Source organism: Pollachius pollachius (assembly GCF_949987615.1).
Source record: "Pollachius pollachius genome assembly, chromosome: 2".
In the NCBI taxonomy this organism is placed as follows: domain Eukaryota; kingdom Metazoa; phylum Chordata; class Actinopteri; order Gadiformes; family Gadidae; genus Pollachius; species Pollachius pollachius.
The window spans coordinates 35,314,813-35,330,085 of NC_136935.1; the positions used below are offsets into that span (position 1 = coordinate 35,314,813).

A 15,273-nucleotide genomic window follows, 5' to 3' on the forward strand; every position below is an offset into this window, starting at 1 on the left:
TCTAAGTAAAAGCTCCTCCCATCAGGCAACGTTACAATGCCTTTACGTTTAAAGGCAGCGGAGACGTGTGTTCTCGTTGCACACTCTTATTTTGATAGCAAGGGGAGGCTCCTACAATGCTTAGTCATGGTGAGTTATAGCTTTCCCAGTTCTTGTGGCGTACAGCTAGGCGGACAGCGATGGTGGCTCTAGATTACGTGAGTTTGTTTTTGTCCATATTCACATAGTAACTGTCTTAGATAAATATTCGTTGACGGGACGGAAAATGTATTTACAACCAGAAACATATGTAGGACAGCCCCTTTCTCTATTACTGTAACGTTACGTATGTCGACTCTTGGCTGTTGTGGAAACGTTACTGAACGATATCAGTCCTTTTGCTGTCACTTATATTTCCGAGAAAGACTTGTGATTTGAATTCCCGTGATCTGTTTGTCAGGTCTATTGTGTCTTCTGTTACACTTTTGTTAGGTCTCTTTACACGCATTTGGGCGTTTTATTATTTCTGGCCACCCTAAAAAACTCGAGTATTTTGATCCCAGGCTGATGCTGTCCTTTGTATGAATCATACACACATGGACAAACTGCACAGAAAGCATGCGTCGATGCATGCCATGTTCAGTTCCTTCCTCAATCGCGGCTCACATTTTCGTACATCGAGTCCCGTGAATCTCTTTTCTGATCCTGTGCTCGGTAAGTTCGCGATGAGTCACCGAGGAAGGCTCTTTGCCAAATTGTTTTTAAACGTGTACAAGTGTCCGTTCTTGCATTCCCTTCTCGCTTGATTTTATTCTCGTTCCCAAGTGTGCCGTCATTGCTTACTTGTCCATGGGCAGTGTAGTAATGCACGTCGAAAGACACACTGGCTCTATTGAATTGTTTGAATACATGAAGTTTTGCCATGGTGGAACTAACTCCACTATTGTGCAATTTGCACCGTGCACTGTTGGCCTTTGTTTTGACAGCTGTTTCCTGAGCGTATACGCAACACAGATAGGCAAATGAATATGAATCGCAGAAATATCAATCGAATAATATTTGGCGGGAATGAACTCCTTACGACGGACTACATAGTCTAGTCAAATTTCATAGTCTCTCGCAGACCGCTCTCAGGCCTGCATGTCAGAAGCATGCTGGGTGAAACTATTTAACCGAGACCAAAAAAAAAAGTCGCCCTAAATAGAAGGTCTCTCTACTCTTATGCAGCAGCTGTATATGGGTTATTCATTTGATGTATATCTAGGGTTCACTTGAGTCTAATATGCATACAGCCGATAGCAACGTGTCGATGTGTCATCTCGAAACTTCAGCTATAGGCCCATCTTTTATAGTGTCAAATACCTGGAATCGTCTCATATTCAGTACACACTGACCTAGTTAGGCCACTACTGTACATTAGGCGAACGTTGCCCCCTGTTCTCGGCCTTTAGCACCTCGTGCAGTAATGATTGCAGACCGTGTACAACCCCTAGGTGCTGGGTTATATAACTCAACATCTGCAGCACAATTGTTGCTGAGTAACTGTGACTGGTTCCGTTTTAGAAACCCAAGACGCAACACACCAGACCAATCAAATGTTCTTATTGTTTTGGTTGACTTAGAGTGTGTGTGTGTGTGTGTGTGTGTGTGTGTGTGTGCGTGTGCGTGTGCGTGTGCGTGTGTGTGTGAGTGTGTGTAAACAGTTCTTATGCATTGAAGGCCCCACTATTCCTGTATTACATTTATGGAATAGCTGGCCAGGAATGTTGAAATGTTTCCAGCCAGGCATCATGTCATACACGCATGACAACATGGCTATGGGCAACAAGACAATATCTTCAAATTTGAAGGCGAATTATTAAACCATGCTTCATAGAATAGATGCAGGTCTCTGTGTAAAAAAAAAAAAGTGAAACCAGATTTGCGCTGCTACTGTTTTGACCTATCACAATCCAGATAAGCTCCGGTGTTGGTACCTTGGAACAGTTCACACTTCCAGCCAAGTGGGTTTGGACCAAATGTTCTTATCCATTCACTGATGCTGGAACACAGAATACATCGTCACCGTTATTCAGTACAGGAGCTTGGTTAGCGGATGGACACAGTCGCATGGTCATCGTGACCAGCAGGAAACTGGGTGTGGAGATGTGACCGTAGTGGAGATCTCTTCTGGGCGCAGTGACTCACTTCTGGACATGCTTCTGAGGTTCTTCAATTTAATAAATTGGACCTTTTTAGTGCATAATTAGCTTTAGCATGTCACTCCAATTTAAATGCATACTGGTATCTATCTAGGGCCTGTGTAGCAGTTTAAGTTTTGAGTAAAAGTTTTACAAAAACTTCTACATAAAGCGGTATAAAACGGTGTGGAGTTTAGCATCTGGTTTGGTTTCACCATTCGTAAACGTATTGAAAACTTCCAAAAATACATAGACATTGAGTATGAAAGCTGAGCAATCTCAACAAGTTTTCGAAAAATCACTATTGAGAAGCGTAACATATCAAAACAACTTCAGTACTAAACCCTCTCTCTCTCTCTCTCTCTCTCTCTCTCTCTCTCTCTCTCCCCCCCTCTCCCTCTCCTTCTCCCCTTGCTGTTTTTCAGTTGTTGATCACAGCTGACGGCTTCCCTGTAAACACGTTTCCTGAGTGTCACTGCTTCTAGGAAGGCTTTTCCAGAGAAATACAGCCGCCAAGTCTCAGCCCGGGGGCCACAACTTCTGTTCATGTCACTTCTGGCACGTTGCACAACCTGGTTCTCCCACCCTGGCTATGCAGAGTTGACAACACTTCCCCCGCTTGGACAAGTACATCGCACGCTGCCATTGGACCTCTAATGTGTTCCTACATCAGCCTTGCTCTAGAACTAATGCAAATCTGATCTTCTTTTTTTTTTATTACAACCTTTTTGGGAATTATTTTCAAGTAAGTCAGCAAGGCATGAACTTCAGTGATAATGGAAAATTATGTGAAAGACACACGTTCAAGAGAACATTTTCTTCCTTTGTTTGACCTGCGTGTTGTAGTGTCTGAAGCAGAGCTTGAGGTCAGAAACAAACCACAACAACTTTCGAACAAACTTCCAAACCGTGGAACGAGGAGCTGACTGGTGCTTGGATCTAGTGCTGTTGTACCTGGTGTTTCGTACCTGGTTTGACTTTAAGCCCATCATCTCGCTTTCACTGTCGGATCAAACAACGGGGACGGAGTAGCCCTCGGACACAGCGGCCTTGCCCTTCCCTGCTTGTACTCACTTTCTCTCTTTGTCAACAAAAGAAAAGGTGGTGATTGCGGCCATTTAGAAGTATTTTGTTGTCATTTCTAAGAGGGCATCATGGTTGTCCTGAAAGGCTGAGCGAAGACACCCACTACAACTGCCCTCTGATTTGAGGAAAAAAAACCTCCAAACGAACCCCCCTGGAAAGTGTCCGGAGCCCTCCCTTTTCCTTCTCCTTTCGTACTGTACAACATCCCGCGTGCGCAGGGAGGATGTCGGGTGATTCAGCGGGCGCCAACTAGAGAGGAGGAGGACGACGACGACGAGGGAGAAGGAGGAGCCGGAGCAAGGAGGGGCGACGATGACGGAGTCGATGACCGAGTGCAAGGCCCTGGTGACGCCCTCCACCCATAACGGCCACCGGGTGTTCAGCTACACGCTGGGCAGCCACACGGCGGCCGCCTTCGCCATCATGAACGAGCTGCGGCAGGAGCGGCAGCTGTGCGACGTGACGCTGCGCGTGCGCTACAACGACCTGGACGCGGTGGACTTTGTGGCGCACAAGGTGGTGCTGGCGTCCTCCTCGCCCGTGTTCAGGGCCATGTTCACCAACGGCCTGAAGGAGTGCGGCAAGGAGGTGGTGCCCATCGAGGGGATCCATCCCAGGGTGAGTCGCACAAACCTCCGCCCTACCCTTACCCTCACCCTCATCCCTCCCCTCTGCATGACACATGATGGGTGACATATTTCCAAAATGGCTGCATGGCCGTAGGTCAAAATACATTTCGGCTAATAGTTGAAATGTCACAGACAGTGTCTGATGTGTTTTCATGTTTGTATATATTTCTAAAATGAGTTTTGTTTCCATACAGTTCAATCTGATAAACCAATGTTGGATTCCTGAACATGTAATTTTTTTCCCCTCCCAAACGTTTAGCGTTTGTGTTTTTAGCGTTTTAGGTGGTGAACACAATGAAGCGCGAGGGCCTCAAAGCCCTACAAACGCGTTTGTATTTGAGACTGCACTAGGGCTGAAAGATTTGGTGAAATAATCGAATTGCGACTATTTTGACCAATATTGCGAATGCGATGTAATATGCGATTTATTTTTAAATGTTTTAGGTTCCTCATGTTCTGTATTATTCATTAAAAATGCAATAAGTATTGCATAAGTAGGACCAACACAACATTGGAAGCAGTCAACATATAAACTGCTCTTTCCTTTAGGACAGGCCCATGTGTTGAGATGAATTGATATTATAACATCTCTATTTAACTATTGAATTGTAAAAGAAAAATAAATATAAATCTTACTGACCTCCAGTCAGTAACAAATCATACAAAAAAAAATTAAAGATATATTTGGAAAAAATGTAGTTTTTTTTTTTTTCTTTTAATCGCCTTTGCGATTTTTATATCGCGTTCTATTACATCACAATTGAATTTGATTAATCATTCAGCCCTAGACTGCCCCCAGTAGCCTGGGCAGTGGTGTTCATCAGCTGTCCTTAAGCAGGTTGTTTAAACACAACCTAATATGTATGCAGTGTAAAACAAAACGATACTCATAATCATTTATGATTTATGTCACAGCCAAGTACGTGTTCAGAGGATGGGCAGCAGTCACTGTACACTTGTTAAATAAAGATAAAGACACACTCGTCTTTCTTCAATCCATTGGTAATATGTTGATGGTCAGTTTTGGATTGCAAAGTTTTGATCCCATGATCGAAACTTAGGTCAAACCTCGCAAATGTGTTGTATAATAATCGCCTATGTACTTATAAGTTCCCCTTTGCCAGCCTGTGTGGTTGACAGCCTTGTATGCCACGCTAACTTCCTGCTACGCAGGCCACACAGAAAGTCCCCCAGTGAATCAAATAGATTCAGCGTTGTGATAACCAGGAAGGGTGTTATTACACCCCCGCAGGACACGGATATAGTTGACACACGCTACACAGGGATATGAACGCCACGTGAAGGGTGTATGCCTTCAAATGATCACTGTGATTGAGTGTCTTTCATTGCTCACCTGCAAACCGTCCAATGGTCAAACACTTTGGACTTTGATGTTTAAAGTAGAGAGGCAATTTTGACAGTCCTCACTATTTGTGCCAGTAGATACTATCCATTCTTCTATTCTTGTCGTAGTCCCCTATTCAACCAGAGATGCCAAGATGCGATAAATGCTTTTTTTTATTATCATTTTTTTACGATTTTTGAGTGCTGATATGATTCTGGAAATATTGCGGAACGATGAACAATAATTAAGTAGTGTGGTTTACGGTTGGGGTAGATGGTTCTATAGGTCTGTAACCATCCCAGGCTGCACTAATTTGAGTTAGACACTTGGGTCCTGGGTCGTTTACTGATCCGGGCCTGGTAAGTGATTCATCCCACGAACGCTCCACAGCATACCCTAACGCAAATCCTGTCCTCCCCAAGATTGACTTGGTTCACTGACCTGACCAAACGCACCCCAGCGCTGTTAATTACATTTTTACCACCTGATGAGTTTAAGCATACTCTATTCTTGGACAGGGTATGCTACCAGGCCCCTCTTTCATACATTCCTGAGATACACACTCTCCCACATACAATTAATCATACAAACACCAAGTTGTCCACACGAGGAAGGTCAACAACAAGTAGGCCGGGGAAAATCAAGAAGGCAAAAGGACATGTGCTGAACATGCATGTTTTTTTCAATCCAATTTGAGAAACGACTGTGCCCCTTGTTCCTTGTTTACCTCCCTATTTGACTGCTTACCGCAGTTACTACATTTCTTTTAAAAATTAAGTTTGAACTAGAAATTAACGTTTATGTTGTGAAAGGTTTCCGACTTAAATGGTGCTTTGTGTTGTACTAGAGCAATATCACTTGTATACTTATAACCCATTTGGCCGGCCAGTTTAAGCACTTAAAGCCCTTTAGCTCTGTTGTACTCTTTGCATAATTATTACAGTTAGGCTTTGTAAGGCTGTATAGTGGGGGGTCATTACACAGTCCTGTGACCATCAAGTTTGTAAAAGCCCCTCCCTCCCTCTCGGACCTCTCACTCTACTCTACTTGTATGTTTTAATTTGTTAATCTCAATGTTGTGGGTTCATCCATGTGATCACCTCTTTTGTTGATTCTTATACTTTTTTTTATTTACATACGATTGAAATGTAACTTTATGTAGAATTGGTCTTTGTCACCTGGGCAAACTACCTCAAATAAATGTTATAGTTTAAAGATAGTTTAACCTCATTAGTACATATGTTTATTATCATGCCTGTATTATATCTGTTAAAGTTCAGTTAAGTTAATACGGAGACAATCCATTTTTAAGTCTATACAGTTTGAGTTGCTTTTTGAAAGCTTGCTCAAAGAGATTCGAATTAACGACTCAAATGCTGCCATCAAAGTTTTTCAATGTTTGCAAAGTTATAGAAGCAAAACTCTGGTGACACAGGCTGATTTTCCAGTCTGTACAAAGAGGTTTTTCTTTTTCAGGCGTCTGCCACCGGCTTGGTTGATCAAACCTGGCGCAAACAGGATCAGAACCACCTGATCCCTGCTGGGACTGGAGAGTCCCAGGAGAGATCTGACCCTGCCAGTGAACCAAACACAACGGCGGTCAAAAAGTCTGCCAGACCCAACCATAGTCAAAGTGTCCCCTTGAGTGAAATCTCTCATGCGGTTTGATGCAACGTTAAAGGAGAAATCCGGTGTTAATTGTATCTGGGATATGTTTAATATGATAACGAGTTGGGAAGTTTGTTTGGAGGCAAAAAAGCGCATGTAGTCACATTCTTGAGTTGGCTGTTTTTAAACGATTCTACCAAAACGCTATAAACTTGGAACGATGGGGGCATGTGTTATGGTAAAAACGAAATCGCTACTGATGGTATTGAGTGTATAAAATGTCCTTTTAATAAAAAAAACTGTACACTTATAAAGTTATCAATGCCTAGTGTTATATGTTAAGACCCTTATTATGCCACCAAGGAAGTGTCTGGCTACTTCTAGACAATTTAAGTGGTCTGAAATAGCGATTTAGTTTTTACCATAACACATGCCCCCATCGTTCCAAGTTTATAGCGTTTTGGTAGAATTGGCTAAAAACAGACAACTTAAGAATGCCAACTCGTTATCATACTAAACATATCCCAGATCCATTTTAAACTGGATTTCTCCTTTAACGTACAGGTTAGGGAACGTTGCTCCATCAAGGACTGATGGTAATTAGGTTTAGGCTTCAAGACGTCAATTCAATATTGTCAAATTCCGGTCAAGGTTTCCATGTTATTGTAAATAATCCAAGATCAGATCAGTTTAATCACGCTTAATCAAGTTTAATCACGCTACAGATCCATCATTGCTTTTTAATCTAACACAAACGAACAGACTGATGCATATTGACTATGGGCAAATCGCATGATTCGTTTTTTTCATATTTTTGGATTCCTCTCCTGTACCCCAGGTGATGGAAAGGCTGATCGAGTTCGCCTACACTGCCAGCATCTCTGTGGGGGAGAAGTGTGTGATCCACATCATGAACGGGGCGGTCATGTACCAGATCGACAGCGTGGTCAAGGCCTGCTGCGACTTCCTGGTGCAGCAGCTGGACCCCAGCAACGCCATCGGCATCGCCAACTTTGCCGAGCAGATCAGCTGCACAGAGCTGCACCAGAAGGCCAGGGAGTACATCTATATGAATTTCAGCCAGGTGAGACCAAAAATCACCACTCTTCGTTGATTCATCTCTGCCTTTATGCAAGCCTATGTTATACGTATGGGGCTCCTGCATTGTCCAGAGTATCTAACATTTTTACGAACCCAACCGTTTGGGTCAGTTCACTGGTCCCAACCTGACATCCGATAAGTAAGATATCATTAGAAACCCAACAGAAAGACAGTGTTGGAAACTCCTGTGGCAACATACTGCAGCGAGGGATGGATGGATTCAAACGTATTTAATTTTCAACAGCGGTCTGTTAATTTGAATAGATGCAGTACAGCATTTCTAATTTAGTCATGTTTATAACATTCGGCCCATTTTTCTGTGTAAACGAAGAACCCACCGTACGCTTCAACAAGCTGCAGTCGTGACTTGCCCGTTGAGTTTTTTTTTTGAGTTTCACTTACACGTTCTTTTTTACACTCCTGACTTATCACAGGATGGTTTCACCCGTCACTCTAATTTAATGTTCATAACCTGGTCACACCAGTTGTGCGTGATCTGTCAGGTCGGTTCCGGTGGCGATCCTGGCCAGATCCCATCCCAGAGTTGTGTTGTGTTTAGGCAGTTTAAAAACAGGCCCCTTGCTTCTCCTGTCTTGCACATGCACATCATGTTTGCATCACCACGATAGAAATCAATCCTTTTTAAAAACGGCTTTTAGCTTGGCCTATATACAAACATACGTCCACAAACGAATGCACTCTGCTCCCACTCATATCTCATGGACCTGACAACTGTAATGTAAGCCTTCTGTTTGGCCCCTGATGTTGCTAGCACAGTTGTCCTATGTGTAATTCATCTGGATGTTTAGTGTCTGATGGAGGTTTGCATGAAGGCATGGTCTGTTGTTTAGTGTTACACATTTGCATATATTTGTTAACCTTGTCCTTGCAAGCCTTATAATAAACTGCTTATATTTCACGATAGATGATTTGAAAGATGTCTGTAATTAAAGATTGATGTTTTTTTCTTGGTCTGCTTCTGTGGGTAACGTTTCAGTTTAGTGTTCACTGAAACATTTCCTTGTCCCGTTCGTGTGTCAATAGTGAATTATTTTTGGAATGAGTCAGCATGATTTGCTTTGTGTTCTTTGACAGGGTGTTTTAGGGTCTATACCAATATCTTTTTTAAAATGTAACTCCCTAAACATTGATGGCTGTTTGAAGTATGTAAAACATGATTATTGATACTTTGCTAATCCATGCTACTACAATTGATTGCTTGATTCGACTTTCTACCTTGTGCTGCTTATTATAACTCAAAGAGCAACAAGCAAGAAAGTGTAGGCCTACAAAAATTACACTTACAATTTTATAGTGTTTATTACGTGTTATTATGTGTGAATGCTATCTGGCTGAAGGATACCTATGTATTCTATGTTATCCAAAGCCTAAACCTTTGTTTCTTGCTCCGTGTCCAGGCAGGATGACTTGCAAAATTCTTAATTGTTCAGGAAGAAGCTGTAGGGCATTTGGCTTTTGGTCCAGGACCATAATAAAATGCAGATTCCATCTCCATTACAGAAGGGTATTGGTTAAACTGGTAGTGCTGGCATTACTGTGTCATATAATCTGCTCTAGAGAGGTTTAGATTCCACAGTTATGTCTTGGTTTGGCCTGGTTTCAGGAACTGAAACACCAGGCTGATGAAAGTGTGTGTGTATGCCTTGTCCCTTTGTACACTCGAGAACTGAAATGTATGTATTTCATTGCTGAGCTTTATAACGCGTCACACTCAAGGAAGATCTTTCAGAAAGGATTGAATTACTTATTCTACATTGTAGGACATATGTATTTGTTAAATTACCTGGAATAGTCTGAATTGGGATTAAGAACAGACTGAGGCCCAGAAATGTAGTATATCCCTCTTCAATGGCCAAAACAGCTTGACTCTTTTTTCTTTATCATGTGTTTCATCAAATTAGTTAAAAGATTGATTTGAAAAGGGTGAACTCATGTTTGTCATTGGAATAAATTGGGTTCATCCCTTATCCCTGGATTCCCTTCTTTGGCCATGTCTCAGTCCTGTCCTCCCCCATGCGTCTGCAGGTGGCCACCCAGGAGGAGTTCTTCAACCTGTCCCACTGCCAGCTGGTCACCCTCATCAGCCGGGACGAGCTCAACGTGCGCTGCGAGTCGGAGGTGTTCCACGCATGCGTGGCGTGGGTGCGCTACGACCAGGAGAACCGCCGGCCCTACGTGCAGGCCCTGCTGCAGGCCGTGCGCTGCCACTCCCTCACCCCCAACTTCCTGCAGACCCAGTTGCAGTCCCTGGACTGGGACTGGGACCCGCAGTGCAAGGACTACTTGGCCCAGATCTTCCAGGACCTCACCCTCCACAAGCCCACCAAGCTCAACTCCTGCCGGACCCCCAAGGTGCCGCAGCTCATCTACACGGCGGGGGGCTACTTCAGGCAGTCGCTCAGCTACCTGGAGGCGTACAACCCCTGCACCGGGGCGTGGCTGCGGCTGGCGGACCTGCAGGTGCCCCGCAGCGGGCTGGCGGCGTGCGTCATCAGCGGGCTGTTCTACGCCGTGGGCGGCCGGAACAACGCGCCCGACGGCAACATGGACTCCAACACGCTGGACTGCTACAACCCCATGAACAACTGCTGGCTGCCCTGTGCACCCATGAGCGTGCCCCGCAACCGCATCGGCGTGGGCGTAATCGACGGGCTGATCTACGCCGTGGGCGGGTCCCACGGCTGCATTCACCACAACAGCGTGGAGAGGTGAGCGGCGGTCCGCTTCTGTCACGCACGTAGTCACGGCGCTCGGCACGGGGTCAGGTCTGATCTTCCATGGAGACCGCTGACGCACTCATTTGCATGTTCGGTCCAAACACAAGTTTCAGCTAGCACAGCCAGCCTAAAGACCAAGGCTGGTTGTGAGAAAGACCTAGTCCACTAAAGACCAAGTCTCAAATATCTGGTAGAGGACAGCAGCGGTTGGACTGAACACGGATGATAAAGGGTCCGAGAGTTTCAGGAAATGAATTCCTGAGCTTTGCGACATTATTTGTTGAATGGTGTCCTTCCACCAGGAAGGATGCATGCCTTGTGACAACGTCATTGGAACTCTGAACTGGTAATTAATCTAGGGGTGTGAACACTGACCTTTTGACCTTCTTGCCTCAGGTATGACCCTGAGAGGGACCAGTGGCAGCTGGTGGCACCGATGATGTCGCGGCGCATCGGGGTGGGCGTCACGGTCATCAACAGGCTGCTGTACGCTGTCGGGGGCTTCGACGGCACCCACCGCCTCAGCTCCTCAGAGTGCTACGACCCCGACCGGGACGAGTGGACCCCCATGGCCTCGATGCACACAGTCCGCTCCGGAGCAGGTGAGTCACCGATCCAGACCGCTGGGCTGAGGGTGTCTTGAGGATCAGGGCGAACTATTAAGAGGGTGACCGTCCCGACATTTATTTTAATTAAATGGGAGATTTGATTGGTGATGGGAACAATATCGGTTCAGTAATGTGTGTTGGTAAACAAACTAAATCTGGTTAGCTTAATCAATGAATCCGAGCCGGCCATGAGACCATGATCACTCCACTCCTCTTTCCTAAACGTTTCAACGGCAACGCCTTTACAGAGTTGTAAGTTAATGCCAACCCTTGTTCTCAATACGTCCTGTTCCCACTTGCTCGCTACGAAAAAGGCTCAATCTTTTGGCCCTCGCCTCCAATACGGGGCCAGGGCGGAGGCTTGGAACTAGCTCAGGAACCTACTGGCTGTGTATTCATTGCTCATTCCTGAAGTGTGAGCTAGAAATCACCCTCTCTCCTTCAACCCCCTCCAAGGTGTGTGCGCGCTGGGCCACCGCATCTACGTGATGGGCGGCTACGACGGCACCAACCAGCTGAACACGGTGGAGCGCTACGAGGTAGAGACGGACAGCTGGAGCCTCGCCGCGTCCATGAGGCACCGACGGAGCGCGCTCGGGGTCACCGCGCACCACGGACGCATCTACGTCCTGGGTGAGTGGACGAGGGACACGCACGCGCACATGTTGCATGTTTCGCACGCTTAATGGACGAGTTCACCGGGATAGACAAGATGCACTTTTACCGTCTCAAAAACGCCTCGATCCGACATTAGAAGTACCCGAAGCTACTTTGGCTCATTTACCATGCATAACACTTCAGCTTTTCAACAAAGTATGCAAACTTTTTGGTGTCTGGCGCAGTGCTGTCGGGCTTAACGTTCACCCAAAATATCCATATCAATGAATAAATATAACTGCTGCTCGCTCGCATGCTCTCTCACGCCAGCATCCTTATTGCTGTGTTTCTGCACCACCCTTCACCGGAACTAAAGCGTGTACAATCACTATGTTACACTATGTTTTATCCTCTGACTCTTGGGTTTGAGTCCTAGTGAAAGCCTATTTTACAACCCAGTTGGTCTGCCTACTATTCAGGCTCTTGGTTGATTTGACTGACTTCTTGTCAAACACAGATGGTTATACTGAAAGCATCATTTTGAACTGTTTGTTTTATCAGACAAGCTTATGCTTCTGATTGTCTTAACAGATTAGGATGCGACGGCTATGTTTACATATTCTGAGATCGGTGCTTCAGATTAATCATTAAGATAGTGCTGGTTACGTTTAGTTATATATAACTTTCTTCTTGTAACTTTTCAAGGTTGTAAACAAGGTTGTAAACATAAGGTGATATACAGACGTGACTCGTCTTCCCCGCCCAGGGTTCCAACTATAAATGATACATGTCTTTGTGTTTGCCCAGCAGCCCAAGCTGTGACTCATCTCTCATAGGTGTGTTTGTTCAGTGTTCAGGAAATTACCTCAATAAAGGAAAAGGTTCCATTCCGCTTTGTGCCGTTGGCTTCAAGAAATGCTATGTTGAATGACCCCGTTGTTAAACAAACAAACCGCAATGTATCTGTGCTTATCTCAAGTGCACTGCGCCAGGTATGAAGTGGAAAATGTCTGTGTGACATGCAGATGTTACTCACTCGCTTGACATTTACTCAAGAAGTTTATCAAAGACCGCTGTTGTTGAAGATCGTAAGCCTGAGGGGAAATGACCGTTGCCATGGTTTCCTTACCCTCTACGACAGGCGGCTACGACGGCAACACGTTCCTGGACAGCGTGGAGCGCTACGACCCCGAGGCGGACTCTTGGTCCGAGGTCACCCTCATGACCTCCGGGCGCAGCGGGGTGGGTGTGGCCGTCACCATGGAGCCCTGCCAGAAGGACCTCCAGCCGTGTCCGCGAGCGGAGCGTGACGGGGGCTCGGCGTCCCCGCCCGTTCACCACCCCACCTCCTCCGCCTCTTCCTCCGCCTCCTCCTCCTCCACGTCGTCCTCTTCCTCCCAGAGACACAGCGACCTCCCTGAGAGGAACACGTGAGGGCAGGGGGGCGGTCTTCTCCTGGAGCTCCTCTGTCTCATCTCTTTCTCAGTCTTCCTCCACCAAAAACCTGCAAAAAACAAACAATCACAGATGTGCTGGATCGGCCTCCTCACCTTTAATCTGGGTGAGAATTTACAGTAAAATAAGATTCTATACAGTGTCTCTTTGTTTAGTTTTTTGGACCGATTTGTCATTTAATGGTAAACAGTTCAGTGGGAACCGGCCACAGACCAATTTGTGTGTGTGTGTGTGTGGTTGTGTGTGCGTGTGTGTGTGTGTGTAATTGGACCAATGACTCCCCTGTTTTACCTAATGGGAGAGAGGGCTGTGTGCTCTGAAGGGCCATTCATTGGCTCAGGGCTGCACCAACAGCCAAGGACTCATTTTATATTTCACAACCAGCTGTGCGTAAAAACCAAAATACATGGAGGAAAACTATTTCATAAAATCTATTATTTATAAGGAGGGTGAGATGGGGGATAAATGATAGCATTAAGTTAGTATCAGACAGCACAAAGCCGTTTTCCACGGCTGTAGGCTTCACTAGTCTTCAGATTTTGTTTCTTTGGGGTGCCGGACTTGGATCCTGCCTGGAACCCTGTATTCTGATTAGTGGAAAACAGTGTACGAAAATCCTAGCCCCATCAACATGACGTCACAGGCTTTTTTTAAGAAAAAGGAAATCTGTTGCGTTTTTTTCAAAGTTTTGCATCCACACGGCAAGGTTTTCAAACTATCCTCGTCAACAAGGAAACGTGAAATGATGTAGTAAATATTTCAGGCAATTAGTTGGCGGTGTAACCTTTCTGCTTAAATATGCAAAAAAACACAGTAGACGTCCACAAGCTTGTTTTTAAACGGCTTTCTACCCCAATGTACCGTCATGGTTTGCAATAAGCTACGGTTTCGCCCCATGGCTGCGTTTAAAAGAAGCTTAACTCTGGAAGACGGATTTCAGGCCTAAAAACCCTCTTATGTCATGTGGATGCAAGGCAAACCCGCAGCATAACTTCTTTGCTTTTAAAAAACCTCTGGTGTCGTATGGACGGGCCTTAAAACAAATCTAACGTGACAAATACAAATCAAATGATTGGACGCGAATCAAGGGAAATAGAAATAGCCCAACTCATAAATTGATAATGGAGTTGTTGGTCTATTCTAAAATACTGTACGTTTTGTTGGTTGTTTAATTTGGAAGTCTGTAGTGGGGAAATACTGTAGCATTTGGTTCACAGGACACCTTTTCCAAACAACAAGAGAACCAATAATTCTAGATTCTGGATAAGGTGAATCCCACCACATCTGGACCCAGAACTGAAACTATGGGACATTTTTGTTAGCCAAACCTCAGAAGCTCAACACGTTACGTAGTCTGAAATTAAAATTGTGGGAAATAAAACTTGTAACAGCATTTAAGCTACAAAAAGTTTATAAGAAATGTTTTTGTACATTGATTTTCAGTCTTCTACACAATTTAGGTTGCGATTTTGTTTTAATTTATTTGTTCTGACTCTTTGATTTTTCTTGACCTAAACTGACAACTTTGTATTGAGTAGGAACGCAGTGTCGTTCAAACTGACTAGTATGTGTTATAACTACCAGGAAGGCCTGTGATAGGAGTTTTAAACATTTGTAAAAACCTTTGTTTGATTTGAAAGGGATTTTCTTTTCCCGTGTCAGTAATTGGAATGAAAGAATACAATATTTAATGTCTGCTTTGTACATTTTTCAGCAAACCATTCTCTGTAATAAAAAAAAGTACATCGTGGAACAACAGTGTTTATTGTACGCTTTTGCTGGAGCATTTGCCTACTATGACTCACTAGGGCTATCTTAATCTATTACTTGTATATCTCAAATTTAAACGTACGTCTGAATATTGCCACAAGATGGCGCATGAGCTCCACTTTTTGAAAAAGTGTCGTTCGACTCTACGTCAGTAATAGCTCCCAGGTAATAAACTGA

General features: G+C 44.7%; 1 protein-coding gene across 4 annotated transcripts; it reads left to right on the forward strand.

The window, feature by feature from the left end:
• The first annotated feature begins 96 nt into the window (after positions 1-96).
• Positions 97-15,082, forward strand: keap1b (kelch-like ECH-associated protein 1b). Of its 4 annotated transcripts, none has more exons than XM_079729397.1 (7): positions 97-197; positions 2,585-3,863; positions 7,666-7,911; positions 9,975-10,657; positions 11,063-11,268; positions 11,731-11,907; positions 13,013-15,082. In XM_079729397.1, exons 2-7 carry the CDS (start codon positions 3,558-3,560, stop codon positions 13,303-13,305), a joined length of 1,911 nt encoding a protein of 636 aa, XP_079585523.1. In that variant the 5' UTR covers positions 97-197; positions 2,585-3,557; the 3' UTR covers positions 13,306-15,082. The 4 variants fall into 4 exon arrangements, with proteins under 4 accessions (XP_079585523.1, XP_079585524.1, XP_079585525.1 ...); XM_079729398.1 differs by having other exon boundaries at positions 98-129; XM_079729399.1 differs by lacking the exon at positions 97-197 and adding an exon at positions 569-693.
• The last annotated feature ends 191 nt before the right edge of the window (positions 15,083-15,273 follow it).